Source organism: Perca fluviatilis, chromosome 23, assembly GCF_010015445.1.
Source record: "Perca fluviatilis chromosome 23, GENO_Pfluv_1.0, whole genome shotgun sequence".
Taxonomy (NCBI): domain Eukaryota; kingdom Metazoa; phylum Chordata; class Actinopteri; order Perciformes; family Percidae; genus Perca; species Perca fluviatilis.
This window is the reverse complement of record NC_053134.1, coordinates 25,702,306-25,725,395: the sequence shown is the minus strand read 5'-3', so window position 1 is coordinate 25,725,395 and position 23,090 is coordinate 25,702,306. Positions and strand designations below refer to the sequence as shown.

Below are 23,090 nucleotides of genomic sequence, written 5' to 3'. Positions count from 1 at the left end.
TAATCTACTTCATGTTCAAAATGTAATGCCTAGTGCTAGTAGTCCTAGGTTTATTAGTCACATTCTTCCACTTAAGTAAACTTAAAATGAACTATCGCTACTTACCTTAGCCTAGCCTACTGCATGCAAAATTGTGTGACTATCCATATTTGAAAATACATGTTAATTAATTTAAACATTTGAATTGTATTGGTTTACTTTGTACATCAGCAAGCCTGCAATACGATGTGATGTAAGAGCCAGTCCCCTGAGTTTATACAAGATGCTTCCACATTAAAACGCAAAATAGTAAATTATTATTTGAGTTTATTTTTATCAACTCTAATATCTGATATCCTTCCTTAGAGTGTTTATATAAATATTGAAATTAGTTTTGTTTGTGATTTTAAAGTGTAGCTTTATCATCATGTGCAGTAACAAAACAAAACAAAGAGACTAATGAATGTATTAATACAAAGAATATTTATTATAATCAGTTCACAGATCTGAGTCCAAACAGAAACTTCACCCTTCTGAACGAAGAGTTTCTGCTTCAAAGTGAAGTTTAAACAGACAGAAATGTCCAGGCTCCAGAACTGAACTAATGTGAAGATATATAGAGAGTTGAATTTTCAGTGAGGATCAAATTTTATTGGACTTCAGTCGAATAAACAAATAAATTCAATTTCAAATTATACTATTCAGATTCAGTTTTTCAATGCAATTATTCAAGTTTAGCAATTCAAATTCAAATGTGACTAAGAATGTTTAACAGCATATAGAATGGGCCTTTCATGTGAACGTAATGCTGCTAGTGTTCAGCAGTCATTGAAGTCAAGTCAAAGTTTTTATATTTGCTCTTCTAAGCAATCTATATCAAACTGAATTTAAAAGAAAATAATGTGTTTTACATTTTAGAATGGACAGAGAAAGAACTGGATAGTTATCATTAACAGCCAAAGCCACAAAGTCATGCATCTTAATCTCCTGCAAATTATGTTCAAATGCTTTTTGCAAACTCAAATATGGAGGATAAATACTGCCAACAGGATGGCTTCTTTTAATTCAATGTATTAGACGTCTCCAGACATGCACTTTGTTACGTAAATGGGATGGCAATATTCATATCGCTCTCATGGCTGTAAAAGCCCTCAAATCATTTTTATATAGGTCATGAGTAATATTAGTTAGGACACTTTAACATTTCTTCCAACTTCTAACATGGCAAGTCTGAACTGAATGCTGTCAGATTAATTTGACAGCTACAAGGTTAAACAAATACACACTAAGAGAGAGATCTACCCACAGCACTGTAATACATACATAGGAGCCCTAACAGCTCTGGATCTTGGAACAACATGAAAAGAACAATCTGAGGATCTTGCAGATAGGCTATATAACTTGGAGGTCTTTAAAAGTAATCAGATTTTGTAATTAATTGTAAAAGCAGGTAGCCAGTGAAAGGATGCCAGGATACAAAAAATATAGAGAGCAGAGTTAAAATAGTCCAGCTGATGAAGACTTAGACATAAATAATGGTTTCAATGTTTTTGATGGAGAGAAAATCCTTTTAGATGCAGAAATTGTGTTTAACGCCAAGAGACCTACCATGTGGGGTTACAGAAGGAGACAGTAGACCAATTTGAGAATAATATATTTGCACAGACCAATGATTTCTGTTTCATTACGATTTAGTTGAAGGAAATTCTGAGACATCCACGGTCAGAGTGGGACAGGGCATCAAAGATCATCAATGGCTGTTCTTCAAGTACAAAATGACAAAATGCACATCATCCACTCTAATTAAATGAATAAAAATATAGTATTGTATTTTCATTTTTCACAGCGTACATTTCTGCAAAATAACACTACTCCTCACTATGCAACACACCTCGCTCAGAAGCGTCCTAAATGAATGGACATGTATTCCTCTTCATTTTTGTCCAACAGTTACATGTTACAGTAAAACAACAGTTACAACCTAATGCTTTGTAAGTCTAGTTTCTGTTAAACAGAGGTGAATTCTCTATTTATAAGAAAACATACTTACACTTCTTGTCTCTCCAACAACTTTAACAGATTTTTCCAATAGTGCGCATGTGTGTGTGTGTGTGTGTGTGTGTGTGTGTGTGTGTGTGTGTGTGTGTGTGTGTGTGTGTGTGTGTGAATGTGTGTGTGCGTGCGTGTGTGTGTGCATGTGTGTCAAATGCATCTACCACATTGCTAGTGGCTGTTCAAGATCGAGCGGGTTGCCTTCCCAGCATTGTATCACACTAGGCTCCTGACATGATAAAGTAGATCTTAGAGCTCCAGCTTGTAAAATTCTACCTGTTCTGACACTGTCCTTCCCTGCTCAGAAATGTCATTGGAGTCTTTAAAGAGAGCATATATAACAGCTTCAGAATGGAAGAGTAGGACATGTTCTGAATATAGTGTACAATTAAACTGATATTGATTTTTTTAGGTGTCTAAAATACATGCTGCTGCCCCTGTCCAAAGCAGAGATGGGAAGTAACGAAGTACAAATACTTCGTTACTGTACTTAAGTAGATTTTTCGGATATTTCTACTTTACTTTACTATTTTTTTTTTGTGGCGACTTTTTACTTTTACTCCATACATTTTAACACGAATATCGGTACTTTCTACTCCTTACATTTTTAAAATTGGCTCGTTACTTTAGTTTTGTACAAGAGGTCGTAATGTCGGAGAATAGCGCGGACACGCGCCTCACACCGCAAGCGGGCGCGTGCGCCACACAGAAAAAAGTGAGAGAAAAGAAAGAGAGACTGCTGTCCGGAGGATAATCAGTTGAGATGGTGTGTGTGCGTCCTTGAGAACTGTAAGTCGTATAACTTATGTTGTCAGTTCATGTAAGCCTGTTGTTGTATTGGTCTATAGTTCCTGTACAGCTAAAGTAGGTTAGATAGTGATTTAGTTGTTTGTGTTCTTCACCTGTTAGCTAGGTTTCACGTTGCTTGTAAAGCATCAAAAGAGAGAAGTTGTCTCTGTCCGTGTTTTACAGACACACCTGGGCGGGGCGAAGTTTGAAACCAGCATCAGCTTTAAATACGGTCCTAATCTAGTCCTCACTAGCAAGTTTCAAATAATTTCACTGGAGTTACCGTTATTATTTTTCACGTGATCAATACCGAATTCAATCTAATTGGATGGGAATATACTGTAGGCTACGTTGCATGTAACGCACCACTACAAGACGACTCGACAGATTCGGCCCATTCTGCATTCATTTGCGGCAAATAATTGCAGCATGATGGTGGTAACGTTAGCACTAGTAGTATGGACGGCGACATGATTGAAAATGAAGAAAACAGAGATCCCAGAGATTAGGCAGACAAGCAGCAAGACATTCCCAATCATCCCTGGCCTTATCTGAGAGAGATGTTTGAGATAGGCTAGGAGGCATCAAGTATGACTCCTGGCCAATGTGCTGTGTAACTCTAAAAGTATGGGGAACTTCTTAATTAATCTATGTTTAGTAATTCATATTGTATCCTTTATTTTCTTTCTATATTTGAGCACACACACATACATGTAGATTCCTTTAAATGTTAAGGGGACGATTAAAAAAGAGAAACTGGATCTGTGAATTCTCACAGAATCACAATTGAATTCATATCTTGCTACTCAGTCAGAATCTTATTAAGCTGGAGTCCCAGTCTCTGTCACAATAATCATATATGTGATGTTTGGCAGACATCCATTTAAAATGTAGACAATGGCATATAAAGAGCCTGGTTTTTATGTCCACTGAAGTTTCTCAGCTTGCACTCTAGTAACGTGTGTGGTCCAGGTAGCTTTGCATAAAAAGTGGTTGTCATTCGCAAGGCTACTTTTACTTTTATACTTTAAGTAGATTTCAAAGCCTGTACTTTGTTACTTTTACTTAAGTAAAGAAGTTAAATCAGTACTTCTACTTTTACCAGAGTATTTTTTAACACAAGTATCTGTACTTCTACTTAAGTACGGGAAGTGAGTACTTTTGCCATCTCTGGTCCAAAGCAGTACATTTCTTAGCTTCTGTGTCAGTACTCCTGTCGGGTTTCTTCCAACTGGGGGCATGCCAACCACCATGTAATCTGGGTAATACACTGACTATGGATAAGTGCCTTATACAACCCTACTTCAGAAAATCCATACTATCCCTTTAAGGCTAAATCCACACTAATATGTTTCTGGGCTTGGGTGTTTCTGAGCCTCTAAAATGGAGACACTGCTGATCCCGTTTAAGTTTTAAAACTCTGGGGTTGCGTTGTAGTCTGGGCGGGCAGAAACGGAGACCTTTGGAAACGAGGATGCAGACACCCAGGTCATTCAGTCTTATCGTTAAGTAACAGTTCCAGCTCGTTGTCGGTCCAAGCAAATAAATCCCTGGTCTTACTTTTCGCCATTTCTCCAAAGTATTTTCTGTATTATAACTACAACTTACACATCCATTCATTTTCATGAGTAACTTTAGACAATCCACTTCCCTTTGACACTGGCGCACCCATGCAAAGTGTATGCGAATGGTCATGCTATATGCGTTGTCAGACTTGTTTTACGTAACGGACGGAGATCATTTCTGATTCGGAGACTAAACGCTTGCGTGGACGGAGATTTTTCTTTCAACACGCCGTTTATAAAGGAAAACTTAGTATTGTGGATGTAGCAGAAGATCTCTGCAGGTCCACCCTAAAGACAGGACCCCGCCTGATAGGAAGACTGGAGTGATGTATGACATCATCATGGCATCCTATATGACAGCTGTGGGGAACACTACGTCACTGAAACAGCAAAAAAAGAGAGTGGTAGAGGCAGGGGTTGCGTTATCAAATGAAGTAAATATAGAACTTGGACAACCGAACAATCTCCATCGTAACTGAACAACCTCCATTTGTTGATGAAATCTGTGAGATTCAGTTAAAAGCAAGTAAGTGGACCTCGAGTTAAGATCATTTTGTTAAGTTATAAAGGTCAAGAATATATAGTACTGCCAATTTAGACTCTTGTTAGTCTTGTTTGTGCACAACAGACCTGATTCAGCCCCTGACTCTCTCTGGAGACCAACTCTGCAGGAGGATGTTGCCCAGGATCCCTGGAGCCCAAGTTCCATATTTCTCTGTAATGCATGCCAAGGCTATAAAAAGCCTTTTAATGTGTGACACTGATCACAGTAGCACAATTACCCCTGCCTTACACATGCACGCATTCAAAGGAGAGAAGTTTTCCCAAGCTGCTACAGTAGTTTCTGAGGGCTTTCCAGATTCTCATCACCACTTTCTCAAAGCTGCTTGACAATCTCCTAATCGTGCTGCTCATCACCTCTGCCAAACTTTCTTACTTTTCTTCTCTCCTGAGTTCTGATTCCATTGCTTGGCACCTGCCTTCAGTGTCTGACCCACAGCCAAGAGCAGCAAGGCCTTGCGTGAGATAGGAGTAGACCTCTCCTATTCACACTATATCAACTCCCCGAACACACACTCATGCCACAGCACTTGTGTGCCCTTGCCCATTCACTTAGTCATTTCCGCACATTTAATGCAGGGGGCATTAGTCTCACAGTAGACTCCATTTAACACCATTACGGGTTTGCATGGGCACAGAAAGGGGAGATGGGTATAAGTGTGTCCTGGGTGTGAGTTACTTCGGATGTGACTCCAGAGAATCAAACACAAAGAGGCAGCTGTATGGAAGGCAGCAGGACAGCCCAAGGGCAGCGAAATAGTTTGGCTTCCAAACCCTGGCAGAGAGGAACTGACTGACCAGTGGAAAGGGAAGCAAAGCTCAAATAGAGAAGGGTGATGCAGAATAATATTTGCTCCTCTTTCCTGTCTTTTCTATACACATACAAATGGTGTGCATGGTACAATTCGTGCTTGGAATTGTTGGACTAATCATCTTTGTTTCACTTGAAGCCTTATTTGTGCTGTATTATAAGGATTATCTCCAGACTCCTCAGCTCTGTTTTCCACAATAGCATTGTAAAGGAAGTAAACATTCTATTGAATTACCATTCAGTCTAATCTTTGCAAAAACATACTGAGATGCCACTTCGCACAGGAAAAAATGTTATAGGTCAACTGCATTCCTCTGGTTCATAGAGAGTTAAAATTGCGTTACTCGTGCGAGTTTGATTGCTCAAATTAAAATATTTGAACTCAAACAGATACGAGAATGGCGAGAATTCTGCGGGTTCGCATCATGTCGCGCAATTTGCACAAAACGTGAGCGGTGGGAACACAACATAAGTCGACTGTGCTACTTTTGTTACCTGAGCATTAGTCTCGCATTGACAGACCTATCTCTACAGGTAAGGTCTGGCTACACCACACATACAGTGCCTTGCGAAAGTATTCGGCCCCCTTGAACTTTTCGACCTTTTGCCACATTTCAGGCTTCAAACATAGAGATATAAAACTGTAATTTTTTGTGAAGAATCAACAACAAGTGGGACACAATCATGAAGTGGAACAAAATTTATTGGATATTTCAAACTTTTTTAACAAATAAAAAACTGAAAAATTGGGCGTGCAAAATTATTCAGCCCCCTTAAGTTAATACTTTGTAGCGCCACCTTTTGCTGCGATTACAGCTGTAAGTCGCTTGGGGTATGTCTCTATCAGTTTTGCACATCGAGAGACTGACATTTTTGCCCATTCCTCCTTGCAAAACAGCTCGAGCTCAGTGAGGTTGGATGGAGAGCGTTTGTGAACAGCAGTTTTCAGTTCTTTCCACAGATTCTCGATTGGATTCAGGTCTGGACTTTGACTTGGCCATTCGAACACCTGGATATGTTTATTTGTGAACCATTCCATTGTAGATTTTGCTTTATGTTCTGGATCATTGTCTTGTTGGAAGACAAATCTCCATCCCAGTCTCAGGTCTTTTGCAGACTCCATCAGGTTTTCTTCCAGAATGGTCCGTTATTTGGCTCCATCCTTTTCCCATCAATTTTAACCATCTTCCCTGTCCCTGCTGAAGAAAAGCAGGCCCAAACCATGATGCTGCCACCACCATGTTTGACAGTGGGGATGGTGTGTTCAGGGTGATGAGCTGTGTTGCTTTTTACGCCAAACATAACGTTTTGCATTGTTGCCAAAAAGTTCGATTTTGGTTTCATCTGACCACAGCACCTTCTTCCACATGTTTGGTGTGTCTCCCCGGTGGCTTGTGGCAAACTTTAAACGACACTTTTATGGGATATCTTTAAGAAATGGCTTTCTTCTTGCCACTCTTCCATAAAGGCCAGATTTGTGCAGTATACGACTGATTGTTGTCCTATGGACAGAGTCTCCCACCTCAGCTGTAGATCTCTGCAGTTCATCCAGAGTGATCATGGGCCTCTTGGCTGCATCTCTGATCAGTCTACTCCTTGTATGAGCTGAAAGTTTAGAGGGACGGCCGGGTCTTCGTAGATTTGCAGTGGTCTGATACTCCTTCCATTTCAATATTATCGCTTGCACAGTGCTCCTTGGGATGTTTAAAGCTTGGGAAATATTTTTGTATCAAAATCCGGCTTTAAACTTCTCCACAACAGTATCGCGGACCAGCCTGATGTGTTCCTTGTTCTTCATGATGCTTTCTGCGCTTTACACGGACCTCTGAGACTATCACAGAGCAGGTGCATTTATACGGAGACTTGATTACACACAGCTGGATTCTATTTATCATCATTAGTCATTTAGGTCAACCTTGGATCATTCAGAGATCCTCACTGAACTTCTGGAGAGAGTTTGCTGCACTGAAAGTAAAGGGGCTGAATAATTTTGCACGTCCAATTTTTCAGTTTTTTATTTGTTAAAAAAGTTTGAAATATCCAATAAATTTCGTTCCACTTCATGATTGTGTCCCACTTGTTGTTGATTCTTCACAAAAAATTACAGTTTTATATCTTTATGTTTGAAGCCTGAAATGTGGCAAAAGGTCGAAAAGTTCAAGGGGGCCGAATACTTTCGCAAGGCACTGTAAACTCTGGGACAGGAGAAGAAAACGCTCTGGGTTGTTTGCATTTCTTTAAACCAATTTACAATCCTCTTGGGCGGCGCTAAGATTTGGACGCAGCAATGGTGGCTCTACAAAATAGTCTCGGGAAGGAACTTGTTTTGGGGAAACATTTGCACCCTCCAAAAGAAAGCGGCACATAAAATATTAAATGAAGTTAACTGTTCACACAATACAGTAACGTGAGCTATTTAAATTAGCTGGATAGATGTTTAACGTTATTTGCTCTTAGCAGTGTATCGCCGTGTGTACTTCATATATAGCAATCATACCGATCTGTCCAAAAACGTCCCAGTTACAGAGTAAATGCCGTAAATATATTCTTTGTAAATCTTAACAATAATTCCCCGAAAGAACCGAGCAGGCCTGCCTTGTTGCACGATCCAAATTTTCTTCAAAACTTGTCATTTTCTGAGTGTAGCTTGCTAGTTTTTTTGTTTCCCAAAGTGAACGGAGTTTAAGAACGGCAACACACAGAGAGCGGAAGGTGAAGGATATCAGGCAGTTATTCTGGAAATTTACTTCTGGAAATGTACTTCCGTTGATATTCCGTTGTGCAGAATAGGACTGCTAACACTGACCTCCTTGACACGCATCCTTTGTAATTTTAGCACTGACAGGTCGAGACGTTGGGAGAGCGACAATTTCACCAACAGATGAATGAAGGAGAGGTTTACTTTGTGCATTCCTAATCGTGCACAACAAAACTCAGCAGTGCACCTTTAACTAGAGCAGGCTGTTAGGGCCATTAAGAACCAATTGACCTCAATTATCATAAAACACAGAAGTCTGGTCCCTACCAATAAGCCACTACTGTGGTATTTCCTTGCCAATAACTTCAGTAAGATAGCAATATAATCAAAACTTTAGTTTTTACAATTATCGCCATTATTATTTCCATGACAAGAAGAACTTTCTTATAGGCAGCCAAATGTTAAGGATGCCATCGCTTTACTGTAACAAGGCTTCAAACAGGGACAAAGAGTTTAGCTTGCCTGTAGAGGAACCAACACATAAAATCCAATGGGCAGTCGCCATTTGGCAGCAGAAAAGGGAAACTGCTGTGCACTACTGATGAATGCAATCTATTGGCGAGCAGAGACTCCCCCTTCAAGCTTCTACTCACAGAGGAAGCTGGTCAGCTTGGCAGAGGTCTGCCTATCCATCTCAACACCTGCACACAGAGGACAGGACCTGCAGCCATACAGTGGAGGAGCAAGAAGACATACTGATGAGGGACAACCGATTCCTGCTAGCTCTGTGTTGGTGGTACAGAGGGAAATACAGTGCATGACAATGAAAAACCCAAATACAAACCCCAGAGACACTCCACCAGCAGACTGAAATGTCATGACTCACCTACTGGTGTTGGATATTTAAAATTTTTGAAAACTGGCAGAATCGTCTCACAAAAATGTACTGTTTATTACAATCTACATCGATTTCAATTCAATCATTATATATCCACCCACTTATTTTGTCAAGAGCAGGCGGTTCGAGCCTATCCCAGCTTACAATGGCCAAAAGATATCTCAAGATAGCAGTGTAAAATGACATACTGTGATAAGCGACTCCTGCATCAAACACAGTCAGCTGAAGCATCTATCCTGGTAGACTTCTTCTCTTCGTCTTGTAGCTTAGCAAATACAATTACTTCACTCATTCAATTTATTTTATTCATTCAAGAGCGGAGCTTGTGATGAATGGAGTTATAGTTGTATAAGTAGAAGTAGTGGGGTACATGTCCTGTGTCAATCCTGCCTCTCACATTAATGTGTCCTTGGATAGCCCCCTGTTTGCCTGTATGATATCACGTATGCAGTCACCAGTATGAGTGTCTGTAAGGTGTGGACTATGCTTTGAGCTCGATGGTGTTTTTTTGGCCCTTCCAGGCAGCGCTGCGACCGCTGCCTTCAAGGCACCTAACCTTAAACTTAACCTTAACCAGTGCCTTGGGGACCAGCACACTGTTTTAATTTTTAGATTTTGTTTTAACCCAAACCTAACCATAACCAGTGCCTCCCAGCAGCACTGCCTGGAAGGCACCGTTGGGGGCAAAAAACACAGATAAACATGCTTTGATATGTTTTTATTGCATATGTTATTTTTGATCCCAGACTGCAAATCAGCTTCTCTTTGGTATAATAAAGTTAATCAACTCAACTGTGTACAAACTGTGTGTATAGACAACACAGGGATGAATAAACATTTTAATTTCACCATCCCGATTTTGTTTCTGCAAGATATGTTCGCAAAGATGCTAGTGCTGAGACCGGGTCATCGTAGTCCTCAACCCCTGCCAATCCGACCGCAGAGATAGTCATTATAAAATGCAAAAGATCAGTCATTGGCTGACAAAGGAAACAGACACGTGTGAACCAAACTGATTGGCACAACAACAGCAGGAGTGGGACATAACGGACAAGGTCACAACTATAGGAACAGATAGTGCTCGCAATATGATTGCCGCTGCAAGGAGTCCACCATTCGAGCATTTGCCATGTGTGACGCACATGACACAAAGGGTGATCACCGTGGCTTTACGGGACGGCGGATTTGACTGCGTTTTTGCCAAATGCCGTAAAATAGTCGGACACTTCAGACCCACAAACACAGCAGAGCTTAAAGCTCAGCATGCCTCTCATGGACTAGTAGAGGAGTCCATTGTCCAGGATGTACCGACACGCTGGAATTCAACTCTTGAAATCATCAGGCAGATTCAAGACAACAAAGATCCACTGAAAGCAACGCTGTAAAGCATAAGCACAAGTTAGCCATGCTAACCTCAGCTGAATATCACAGGCTGGCAAAGTTGGAAACGTTGCTGGAGCCCTGCACGTAATGTTATTTCTCTGTCTTCTCCAATTTTACTGATAAACATAAGTTCAAGGACCTTACATTCTTGCCTAGAGCAGAGAGGGGAGAGGTGTAGCAATGCACAAGGATGGAGAACCTGCACCACAGGCCTCTGGAGAAAAAGTGGAGCCAGAGCCACCATAGAAGAAGATGGCCCTCGTACTGATGGTAACTACAGACCAGTCTCTATTTTGTGCACAGTCTAAAAACCTTTTTGAAAAGTTGGTCAGTGAGCAATTTAATGAATACATGAATAAAAACAACTTAAAGTTTAAATTCCATTCCGGATTTAGGAAGTCACCTTCCACTGAATCATGCCTATTGTATTTATCCGACACCATACGCAGGGAAATAGATATGGAAATCTCTGCGGAATGGTGTTATTGGATCTTCAAAAAGCATTTGATATGGTCAATCATGACAGACGGATTGCCAAACTTGAGGCCTTGGGGCCAGACAGCTCCACATGTAGGTGGTTTAGGTCTTACCTATCAGGGAGGGAACAATTGGTGGTTTTAAGGGGAGTGCTGTCTGACCCTAGTGTAGTTGAATGTGGTTTTCCACAAGGAAGCATCCTCGGGCCGTCCTTATTTTTAACATACATTAATGATATGGCAGACTCCTGTTCATGTGAACTATTTTTGTACGCTGATGACTCTGCACTTTTAATGTCTCATAAACAACAATCCACACTAGAGAGTAGTCTCTGAGTTTTCTTCTGTAAACAACTGGCTGATTGACAATATGCTGTCACTACATTTTGGTAAGATAGAGGCCATCTTGTTCGGTTCAAAATACAGATTGAATAGATGCTCAGAATTTAGGGTCATTTTGAATAATGTTGTGGTCAGCAAAACGTGAGAGCTTGTAGAATACAATGTGAGAACTTGCAGAACAAAAAAATTTAACTTGTATGTTAAAATTTGCACTTGTAAAATAAAAATTTGCACTTGTAAAATAAAAATTTGCACTTGTAAAATAAAAATGTGCACTTGTAAAATAAAAATTTGCACTTGTAAAATAAAAATTTCTCTCTGTGTCCCGCTGGAGCTCCGACTGCAGGTCGAGGTCGGCAGCGAAGCTTTCTGGCAATAATAGCGATGTTGCTCCGCTGGCCGATACCCGCTGGTGACGGTCCGTCTGCAGGACCTGGAGCTCACCGCCAGTGTTTCAGTTTGACTGTTAAAAAGTGTTAAGATAATTAAAAGGTATTTATTTAGAATCAGGCTGGTTGGTTAGTTAGCTAACGCTAGCTTGCTATTCAACCAGGCTTCCATGCGACATAGCTAAATAAGCCGGACAGAGTTGTCCCTCATCTGGCGATAGAAACCCTGCTTTCCCCGTTCTGTTGGATCAGAGCTCCACAGCCTAAGTCCACAGGTACAAATTAGTTTTGCACCAAATGTATCGCAACAAGTGTTGCAAAAGTCGAGGCGCAGATTCGCCTCTTTGTGATGCGAGAGAGCGCATACAGTGACAGATTCGAGAGGTTGTAATCACTGAGTTGTGGTTGTGATGGAAAATCAACCTGAGTAAAAAAAAAAAGTACATGAGTAAATGTTGCATTACAAGTTTGCAGCTGTCATTGTGTTCATGCAAATATCAATCTACACATTTGTGAATATTTTTTCTACAAGTGCAAATTTCAATTTACAAGTTCAGATTTTTTTTACAAGCTCTCATGTTTTTTTTCTTTTTGTGACTTCAAATGTGAATAATTTTTACAAGTGCAAATTTTTATTTTACAAGTGCACATTTTTATTTTACAAGTGCACATTTTTATTTTACAAGTGCACATTTTTATTTTACAAGTGCAAATTTTTATTTTACAAGTGCAAATTTTAACATACAAGTTAAATTTTTTTGTTCTGCAAGTTCTCACATTGTATTCTACAAGCTCTCACGTTTTGCACCATATTTACCTTCATACATGTTGGTGTGTGTACCTGGGACATGCAGGCTCCGGCAGACAGCACAACAAAGGAAAAGCTGCAGTAACCCTCAACTGTTTCATTAGTTCAGTCCAAGGGTTCAGGAGCTACTGTTCCTGCTCTGACATAAATTATTTTGGCTTGAAATTTGACATTTGCATTCGCATGAACTCGGGTAAACGCTCCATATTCATGCTCCATCTTGAAATACGTTAGCCGGTAAGGGACATACAGGACATACTGCTCCGCCTTTTGCGTTTTCGCTGTCACATGATAAACTCACAGTAAACAACATGTCTGTCGATATAACTACAAGCCCTTAAGCAGCGATTCATACCAAAAACAGTGCTGCATTTAAACAACGCGCATCCAGGCAGGAAGTCCAGTTGGAGTAACAGATCATTACATTCAAAGGCTTATCATCAGACACCAAAATACTGCACAGCACTTTGTAATACTCACAGATAGGAAAGTTATCTGGAAAGTCTCTCAACTATTTCATCTTTTGTCACAACATGAGGTAAACAGTATATATACAGCGTTAACGTTACAAAGTAATCTACCATTTGTTTTCAAGCAGAGCTAAATTTGGTCTGATGTCATTTTATTTATGTTATTATGTTGGATGAAAAATAATGTCAACATCATCAAATCACAACAGATCACTTTACCTTTAGGACAGAAATAACATTAATATAAAAAATGTTGCCACAATGCAATAAAATAAGGGATATTGCGTTACAATATACACAATATAAAAGTTATAATAACAGGTGCATGCTGGATCTGGCCTTCATTTCTTCATTAGGCCTTTCTGCTGTCTAAGACACCTTTAACAGCAGTGGCAGAGCATTTATTCTCCAACTATTTGAGGACTAGCCCGCTTTTCGTTGCTTTTGTGTTTAAAAGATGTGCAGGGTCTCTCTTTGCTCTAAGTGTGTGTTTGCAGCCTGCAATCACTGCAGTGTTTATAGTGTTTATAAATCTGTGTTACATTCAGCTGCTGACTATATAATAATTATACTATCTGTTCATAGCCTTTTTAATTTGTTACTGATTTGTCTTAACTTTCCCATAAATGTTGCCATTGTGACTCTATAGGTCATGTCACTGTAATATTGTACTTAGCACCGCTACTACATCCCTATGCAGTCACCGCTAACTGTTTAAGGATGTAAGTCCCTATGCAGTCCGACTCAGAGACAGGAGTTTGAAATAAGTTATGTAAAAATCATGTATATTTGGAAAGCTCTGTTCCCCGAATCTCCCGAACAGGTGGGGATTGCAAAGTTGGCATGACAAAAGGTGTCACAATGGCCACATTTATGGAAAATACAAGTTCGGTGTGGCTGAGGAAGTGGTTTATATCAAATAGATTGTTGTATGCACAGCTTGCAAAGCATGAAAGAATTCATATTTGGTATGGCAGTGCAGTTCACCTGTTATGCCTGATCTTTTAATGCATGCCCATGGCATGCTACTGTGAGCAACTGCGAATTACTCCAAAGACATTAGACTTGAGATAAATCCTGCAGTGTGGTCCTGGCAGCTGTGGCCTGTTGTTGAAGGAGGCCATAAAGGCCTGAGGATTAAATGTACATGCATGTGAACCGAGCAGTTCATTTACGTGCTTACGTGCATGGAGCTGATAAGTCTCAGCAAGAGCTTGCACCGGTAAACTAGCAGACGTTGTTCAGTGGAGAATATACTAATGTGCTAACAGTTGATTCTTGGAACACACCAATCGTTCCAGGAAATAACAATACATGTAAAATCCACACTTTATGACTCTTCAACGCTGTTCTTGTAGGCTTTCACTTCATTTTTCCTCCTTTGACGCATAAAAATGCAGACATGATATACGCAGGAGAAAGTTGCGTCTCCCTCGGCCTTTCTGGTGGCACTTCTAACTGCCGACTGCTTTTCCCTGCACTATCAATCAGGCCTGTTACTTTGGAGCTGATAAACACTGAAGCCTTCAAGCTGTCAGTGGAATTATTTAAGTATTCCTTCGGCCAGCATGGAGAGTAAACATTTTCTTTGACTGATAACACAAACTTTGGAGATATCCCTGAACACACATGCACCAGCAACAACCAGAGAGGAACCTCTATATGTATTCAGGCTACATAGCGAAAGTAAGAAAACAAGAGATGACCACAAAATAGTGAAACAGTCCATCTAAATATATGCATTAAAAACAGGCAATATACCCACGAAAAAAAAAGTGACGAAATGCTTTTGAATGATGACAAACAAGTGTGGAAATAAAACTTCTATCCAACAGACTTTTCCATGCACATTTACCTCCTGTCTCAAATGGATTTCATCAACTGGCACAACTCCTTATTCACAGCCCTTCTTGTGTTGTGTACAACCAACACGGTCTCACGGCAGTTCGTGAAATGGTCACGTTAGTTTTAATCTACTGATTTGTGTACACGGACACGTTTATGTCGGGGTTTTTCGTGGTGGTCAGCACGTAATGGGAAGCATCTATAAGGAGGTTGGGTTTAGGAAAAGAAGAACGGGGAAAGGACGCGTCACACGCCGGGACACGATCCGCGGTCTCTGGGGGACGCTACAACAACGGGACGGTTGGGTTTAGGAAAAGAACAACGGGGAAAGGAAACGTCCCACGTGGGACACGATCCACAGTCTCCGGGTTAAAAGTCCTGTGTTGTTTGACCCATCCACCCCCACAACCAACCTCCCTACGCAGATTTTCAGCATTTCATACTACTCGCTCCCGTAATCGTGCTGTGATCATGAAAGATGCTTCCCATTGAAATATATTAATTTAAAAAACATGCTGACCACCACAAAAAAAAACAACGAGATAAACGTGTCTGCATACATGAATCTATAGATTAAATAACGTGACCATTTCACCAACTGCCGTGAGACTGGGTTGGTACGACGTGTGTTCCAGTATCCAGCAGACGCAAGCTCAGACCTTAAGAAAACCCCTGACTCACCCATTTCCTGGGTCGCCCCCTGGGTCTTTTCTCCCCGGTTGCCTCAGCTTTCTGTGAAGACATAGATTGGGAGTAATTAGTCTTAATCCTGACTATCACTTTATGACATACATGATATGAACATTTTATATTAAACACCTGCAAAGACATGCGTATTCTCTGGCACACATTTAAGGTATTAGAAGGCCACACCAGTATTAAAGATGCCCCAGTGTTTAAGTAACGTAATACACACTACAGCTCCAAATGTGTTAATACACCCCTGAGAATAGTCCCCAACAAATGCACTATTTCCTCCTGTGAGTAATGTTTGCTAAAACTACAGTGACCAGCTGTTTTAGGAAATGACTTATATACCACTACTTAATACTGAATACCTGGATGTCTCTGTGTGTTTGGCTCAAGGGGAAGGAAATACCTTGTTTACTGAGATAGTAGAATGATTTGATGTTTGTGAGAATTGGGTGAGATTGGACCCTGCTGACTGTCCAGCGCAGTCAAACAGCCAAGCTCCGCAGTCATCCACAATTAACAAGACCAGACATGTGTCAATAATTCATCGAATTACATCCAGGCTCCCTGGCTCTGGTTGGCAGGGAGTGAAATCTTACTTGAATTGCTAAGCTGCGATTCATTTAGCAGACAATGACCAGCAAGTATCGGTTGGTGGTGGTGTTGGGGCATGTGTGTGTGGCTCTCTGCAGCTATTTTGCTCAGTAAACAACACCAGCTCCTCTGTCATCCTGAGAACATGCCACCCAGCCTGCTCACATGGCAGCAGGTGGGGTGTTTCAACACATCACTGCCTGGATCTCAGAGTCAAAAACACACAGGAAGCAGGACCTCTTAGACCATGTTCACACTAATGCAAAGGCCTTCTTCTCTGTTTTGGCCATCCATCCAAAATTAGTAGCCCACATGGTGTGCACAGGAAAACTGGGCTTACAAAAGCAACAACACAACTAGAATCGTTAACCTTTCACAGGCATGGTCGATTACTTTGTCATAGCTGGAACATTACGAAGCCAACTTTTGGCTGCATCTGTTTAGGATCACTAGAGTTGTGCTACTCACTTAGACATGACTGTGATGATTATTAGTAACAAGAAGTGTTTACAATTAAAAATTCTGTAATTCTGTTGTATTATAGTTACGGGTCCCATTAATGCTCTGTTCCAAACATTATAGGGAGATCAGCTTGTTTGCTCTCTTCAAGGGATGATCGATATCATTTTTTGTGAGTCCACTGGACAGTATGGACATATGTTAGCGTGTATAAGGTGGCATTGGAGTTTTTTGAAAGTAATTCTTTGATTTCACTCATTACTGCTAATGTTCAGTATAGTATAAACTAAACTTGTGTACTTTTCCAATGAGTTTCAATCACACAATACCAGAGGTGGAAAGAATCAAAGCACACTATGTTTAATCATAGTGCTTGATTACGATTTAACTGAAATACTTCTACATTTCACACCTTTGTACATGATGGTAGCAACACACACACACAATTGTATTGCTTACTGACTACTATTAGGCTATATTAACAGAATAAAAGTGTTTTCTGTTGCTCTGACTTTTTAGTGTGGATGGTGAACTGTTAGAAACCGAAGAGACAGAATGAACAGTATTTGACTGATTTCACAAGTTACATTAAAGCATAATACAGACACAATGATGATGTCTTGTCATGTAACATTCTAATGCTCTGCTAATGCAGGGTTTCTATCATGACATATCAAATTGCTGGCTAGCCAATCTGTGTACTGTAATCCCAGTTCTCTGTTTAGGATGCTGCATTTTTAATGTGGAGATTTAATCGTCTGAAAGCCAACACCCTGTTTAATTAATCATCAGAGTGTTTTATATGTCTGAGCAGGGAGCAGTCCCCAATACCCAGGGATCTGACACCCCTTTCAGCAGGATGGCCTTCCAAAGCCATTACAAATCACCATTAGAAAAAAGATTATTTAAAAATGATTTTTAAAAAAATACTTTGTTAAGGAACCATTTCATTGATGGTTAAAATAACTACTGGGTTAAGGGAAAGATTGTGGTTAAAGAAACCAAACATTAAGTGTGATTAGTAACTGGGAAGCAAGCACTTGATGACCCATCTATTCACCCCGACCCCCTACAATTTATTTGGGATGTATAGAGGTGTCAAAAGTATTCACATTCATTACTCTAGTAGAAGTATAGATACTAGGGTTTGAAAAGACTTCTGTAGAAGTTGAAGTATCAACTCCAGCTTTTTACTCAAGTAAAAGTGTAAAAGTACTGGTTTCAAACCTACTTAAAGTACAAAAGTAAAAGTAATGTAAGGGGGAAAAAAAATGCTATTAAGGACAAAAGCTTAGCCCACCCCACAGGGGCCTATAGGGCACTACCCCACCTCCACAAAAAAACATTTTTCTAAAGGCCATAATGACTATAATAATGTTATATTAAATTCATACCTGCAAACTCAGAAGGGCTGAAAAAGATGACACATCTCTGAGTCTGTGTTTTTCAGACAACAGCAGCTACAGTCTGGGGTTACAATCCTCCAGTGAAATACAGACACACTTTTACACCGTTTAGCTGTCAGCATTTTAACCATGTTTAATCCAGCTGCTAGCTAACGGTAGGCTAACGTTACCTGCTGTCGCAGGTAGTGTAGTGTTAACTAGCTAACGGTAGGCTAACGTTACCTGCTGTCGCAGGTAGTGTAGTGTTAACTAGCTAACGGTAGGCTAACGTTACCTGCTGTCGCAGGTAGTGTAGTGTTAACTAGCGTCCCGTGCGGCGATGTTTCGGTTCCCTCTAATGTCCGTTAATGAGCATCAGAGAGAAGCGCAGTCATTTAAGTGGCACCTAAATAAGGCACCGAAATCCGCGTTGCTATTCGGTCCGGTAGATAACGGTCGTTAAGGCACCAGTGCCGTATTAGCACCGGGTCTGTGCAGGTGCGATGGATTGCGTACAAACCAATAGGGTGTGGGAATGGTATATGTTTATACTTCTCATCCAACCACAATCAAATTTTTTGTACGATGACGAGCCGGAATGAAAACAAGCCGAACTGAAATAGGAGTAACAAGGCTATTTTTAAAATGTAAGGAGTAGAAAGTACAGATAATTGCGTGAAAATGTAAGGAGTAGAAGTAAAAAGTCTGCTGTAAAATAATGACTCCAGTAAAGTATAGATACCCAAAAATTCTGCTTAGGTAAGGTAACAAAGTATTTGTACTTCATTACTTGACACCTCTGGCCACAACATGTAAACAAACACTATAGCCATGCTGTGTCAGGCTGTAGTCGGGCAAAGCCAACCGACTGAGACTGACCTTACCGTCCCTAGAGCCATGCTGCTAACATGGCTAAAAACCCCGTGTTATGGAACGCTCCAAGGAGAGGCAGTCGTGAACCGTGAACTGCATAATGAATAACATAAAATGTAGCCTACAAAAATATGCCGCCAGTTGTGCCGCCTGGCCGTCAAGGGTTTCAGCGCGTGCGTGATACAAATAGTGTAGGGAAACCGTCACGTTTTCTACTACGTATTTATGCGCATGCGCGTATCGGATCGTGCTGGCAGCACAGATCGCGTACCCACAGTCACCAGTTCATAGGACCTTGTTTGTTTGACGCATGAGGCATTTACACACTTTCTTCATCAACCTATCCACCTAAGACACCCTAATCAAAGTAATAACAGAACTTTAATTATTCACAAAGCCTTGTTAAGGGGGATTTGAAGTGTTTAAACAAACGACCAATCCTGCTGATTTTCTGGTAAGGTTGGTCCAAGATTTTGGAGAGAATTACCCTGTATTCAACAGTGTTGTAATGTAACGGAGTACAAATACGTCGTTACTGTACTTAAGTAGAAATTTCACGTATCTGTACTTTACTTCGCTATTTAAATTTATGTCAACTTTCACTTTTACTCCACTACATTTCCTAGATAAAATGTATACTTTTACTCCGTTATATTTCCACTAAGCATCTTCGTTACTCGTTACTAAAAAATAAAATTAGAAGAAATGTGTGCGACTGCAATAAGGGAGGTTTGGCGAATCACTGCTCCTAGATTGCATTACGCGCGCTCCGCCACGCCGCGGCTCTATTTCAGCGCTTGTTTGTTGCTAAAGGAGGAGGAGGACGCACAACTGAAACCGCCATGGAAGCACGAGCACCTACTGGAGGACCTCCCGTTATCGTAAGCGACCAGGCTCGACATAAGCAATGGCCCGATGGCCCGGGGCCAGTAAAACGTATGTCGGGCTGGTTGCAGCCACAGTCACTGGTGTGTGCGCGTTACTTCACGCAGCGCACATGTACTGACTGGAAACGTTACCGAGGATTATTTACCGCCGATGGCGCAGATGAACGCTACACTCGTTACTGTAAGTAGGTAGCCTACAATAAAACCTCCATGATTAAAGAGTAAATACTTATCAATAACCCACGCACCTGTTCTACAGGCAGAAACACGTAGAAACCATATCTCAGTCTGCGCTGTCCACTCTCGTCCACCGCGCTGTGCAAACACAGCTCTACTCTGCAAACAGCGACTTTACAAACGAGCTAAAATGAAAGATGTCAGTTTGTAGTCTAACTGTTTGTCTTAATTTGCAACCAATCTTGAACTTTGGACAAACTATTGTAAACGTAGCTGCTGTCTAAACGAGCCATCCTCTCCGCTGGAGCGGTAAACCTATGGATGTATTTTAAGACCAAAACAAATGGTGTGGTTCACATGTGGCTACTTAATATGCACGTGAATGACGCGTTCTTCATTGTTGACGATGTTGCCGGTTGTATTATTTAGCAACAGAATTGTCTTATTTCAAATTAGGCATACAGGACTAATCTGAGATCATTTTCTAGTTAAGTAGCCTATCTAGTTATCATTATGGATTTTCCATGTGTTTAGGGGTTTGCTTGCTAATGTAAAAAATATAGCATTAATTTAGTAAGAAAGTGAAAATATCAAACAAGATGATGTGTATTAGGTATAATTTTATTTTCTTTATTTGAAAGTCCGGCCCCTGGAGTGTCTGCTTAAAAAAATTCTGGCCCATGGAAAAATGTAGTAGATGACCCCTGGTCTAGCTTTGCTGCTAATGGCACAACATCCAGTGGCAGTGGCTAGCTGGGTTAGAACCATTTTCTAAAGCATAGGTGCAGCGTATATTTTCCTGCTTTTTTATCCTTTTCCAATCACACCTATGATATTTCTTTCAGGGCCAGTAAAAATGTAGAAGGGGCCAGCAAAACTCTGATCTACTGGCCCCGGGGGCCAGTGGGGATTTTTTTTATGTTGAGCCCTGCGACCACCCCGACGATAGTGGTGAACTCGGTGAACAGGGTAGTGGTGAAGATAACGTCATACACCTGTGTTGCAAGAAATGTTTCTGTACATTGATGTCAGCTCTAAAAATCTGCTGTTTGTTCTTTGAACTTAAGAGAATTGTGTCTGAAAAGTCCTAGAAAAGAATGTGATTTTGATTTGATGAGTGAGATTAAGAAGATATGGGAACCCTGAATATGCTTTATACTTTACTATAAGAAAGCCACAATAAAAGTTCTAACCGCTTGCTTTTAAAAAAAAAAAAAACTTTTACTTCAAATACTTAAGTACATTAAATATCAGAAAATTACTTTTGATACTTAAGTACAGTATATATCAGATACTTTAAGACTTTTACTTAAGTAATATTCTAAAAGGTAACTTTCACTTCTACCAAAGTCTTTTTCTAGTACGATACTTGTACTTTTACTCAAGTATTGCTTTCTAGTACTTTATACAACACTGGTATTCAACCCCAAAACCTGACATTTTCCGTACATAATGCCTTATTTTTTTCAGAATGGTGTAAAAACTAGTCTATATTTTGTAGTAACAGTCCAGTGTGTATAGTACAATTGTTTCTACTTACAAGCTGCCATGATATCTGCCAGAGATTGCAGAAGTGATTGATGTGGAGGAGGGGAAGCAAACCTTTAAAGAGTATAAGTTAAAGGTGTGGGCTGACCCAGGACTCTTTCATCTGGAAAGATTGATATCTTCAGTGTTTATCATAACAATACCAGATGAGATGAGACTGGATTATGGCGAGAGCAGAGTGGTTCACTTCTCAAAGTGCTGGGAATGTTTACAGTGGTTCATGGTGGCAAGGGAGCACTAAGGCTGCTGTCATCATGAGCCTAACACAGTTTTATCTACCTAATGAATGAAGACACAGGGACTTGCCCTGGCCTCGCTGGGATGTACAGTATCACAGCCCAAACGCAAGGTGGGATTTTGCTGTAAAATTCCAAAAGCTTTTTTCTGGATCAGTTTTTCTTTGCAACTTATAATCTTTTCTCATTCATCAACTCTATCTCTCATGCACACAGTTTCCTCTCTGTGTACACAAGTGTGTGAGAGTGCTATGAGTTATGGCCGCGTGTTTCTATAATCACAGATGGACAAATAGGTTCCTGTGTTTTCATATGTGTCCGTGTTTGCAGTTGAAAACCGGTTTCTATCGTTGAAAGATCGTGTTAGGGTGGACTGGAACTTGCTTCTGTGGGCTGCACATAAGCGAACGAGCACAAGTGTCAATTGGAGACATTCCTGTGGCTGTTTCTTTAATACTTTTACAGGACCCGAACATATTTTTTCTTTTTCCCATAACATCCTTTTCTGCGTACATCCACAAAGACATGTATACTCTATCGGATCAGTTAGTGATCTTTTAAAGGCAGGGTTTCCAATATACATGTTTTTTTATATATTCTTCTATAGTCTTTACACCCCGACAGCAATAAATAACTTATGGGCTCTGAAAAAGGAGTGAAAAAGATCATCTGTAGCTGCTGTAATCCTTTAAAAACTCCCACCATTCAAACATAACGGGCCGTTTTTTAAGAACCAATGAAATGCCTCATTGCCCCGCTGCTCGTTCCCTACCCCTCCTGTGAACGAGCCAGGGACCAGCGCGCGTCGTCGCCAGCAGAGATACTGCAAGTCTGCTGAAGAATGGAGGAGCAACTCAGCAAGAGTTGCTGCTGCCGCGCTTACTTGCATCCGCCTGCCCTGCTAAAAAGGCAAAGAAAGAAAAGAGACTGAAGGAGAAAAAGTGGCGACTAAAAGGGCTGCAGATAGAGAGAGGACAAACTGGAGTAAACATTGGCATAACTTTTCAGCAACAGCGACAGCTGAGGGAGCTGCAAGGCAGGGAAAGTGAAGCTGTGGTTGCCGTCTTTCTGTTGGACAATAACGTTACGTTTCGGTAACACTTAACAAGAAGTTACACAAAAACTTAACAAGAAGTTACACAAAAAAAGGAACGAATAAGGAACAAATAAGG

General features: G+C 40.6%; 1 protein-coding gene across 2 annotated transcripts in view; it reads right to left on the bottom strand.

The window, feature by feature from the left end:
• The window catches only part of hmga2 (high mobility group AT-hook 2), a 57,935-nt gene that overhangs the window by 28,420 nt on the left and 6,425 nt on the right, over positions 1-23,090 (bottom strand). The window contains exon 3 of one of the 2 annotated variants that reach the window (XM_039792422.1): positions 15,748-15,798. The exons of the other annotated variant lie outside the window; for it this stretch is intronic. Coding sequence (XP_039648356.1) covers positions 15,748-15,798 — 51 coding nt within the window. The remainder of the gene's footprint in view (positions 1-15,747; positions 15,799-23,090) is intronic. 2 annotated transcript variants of the gene reach the window in all.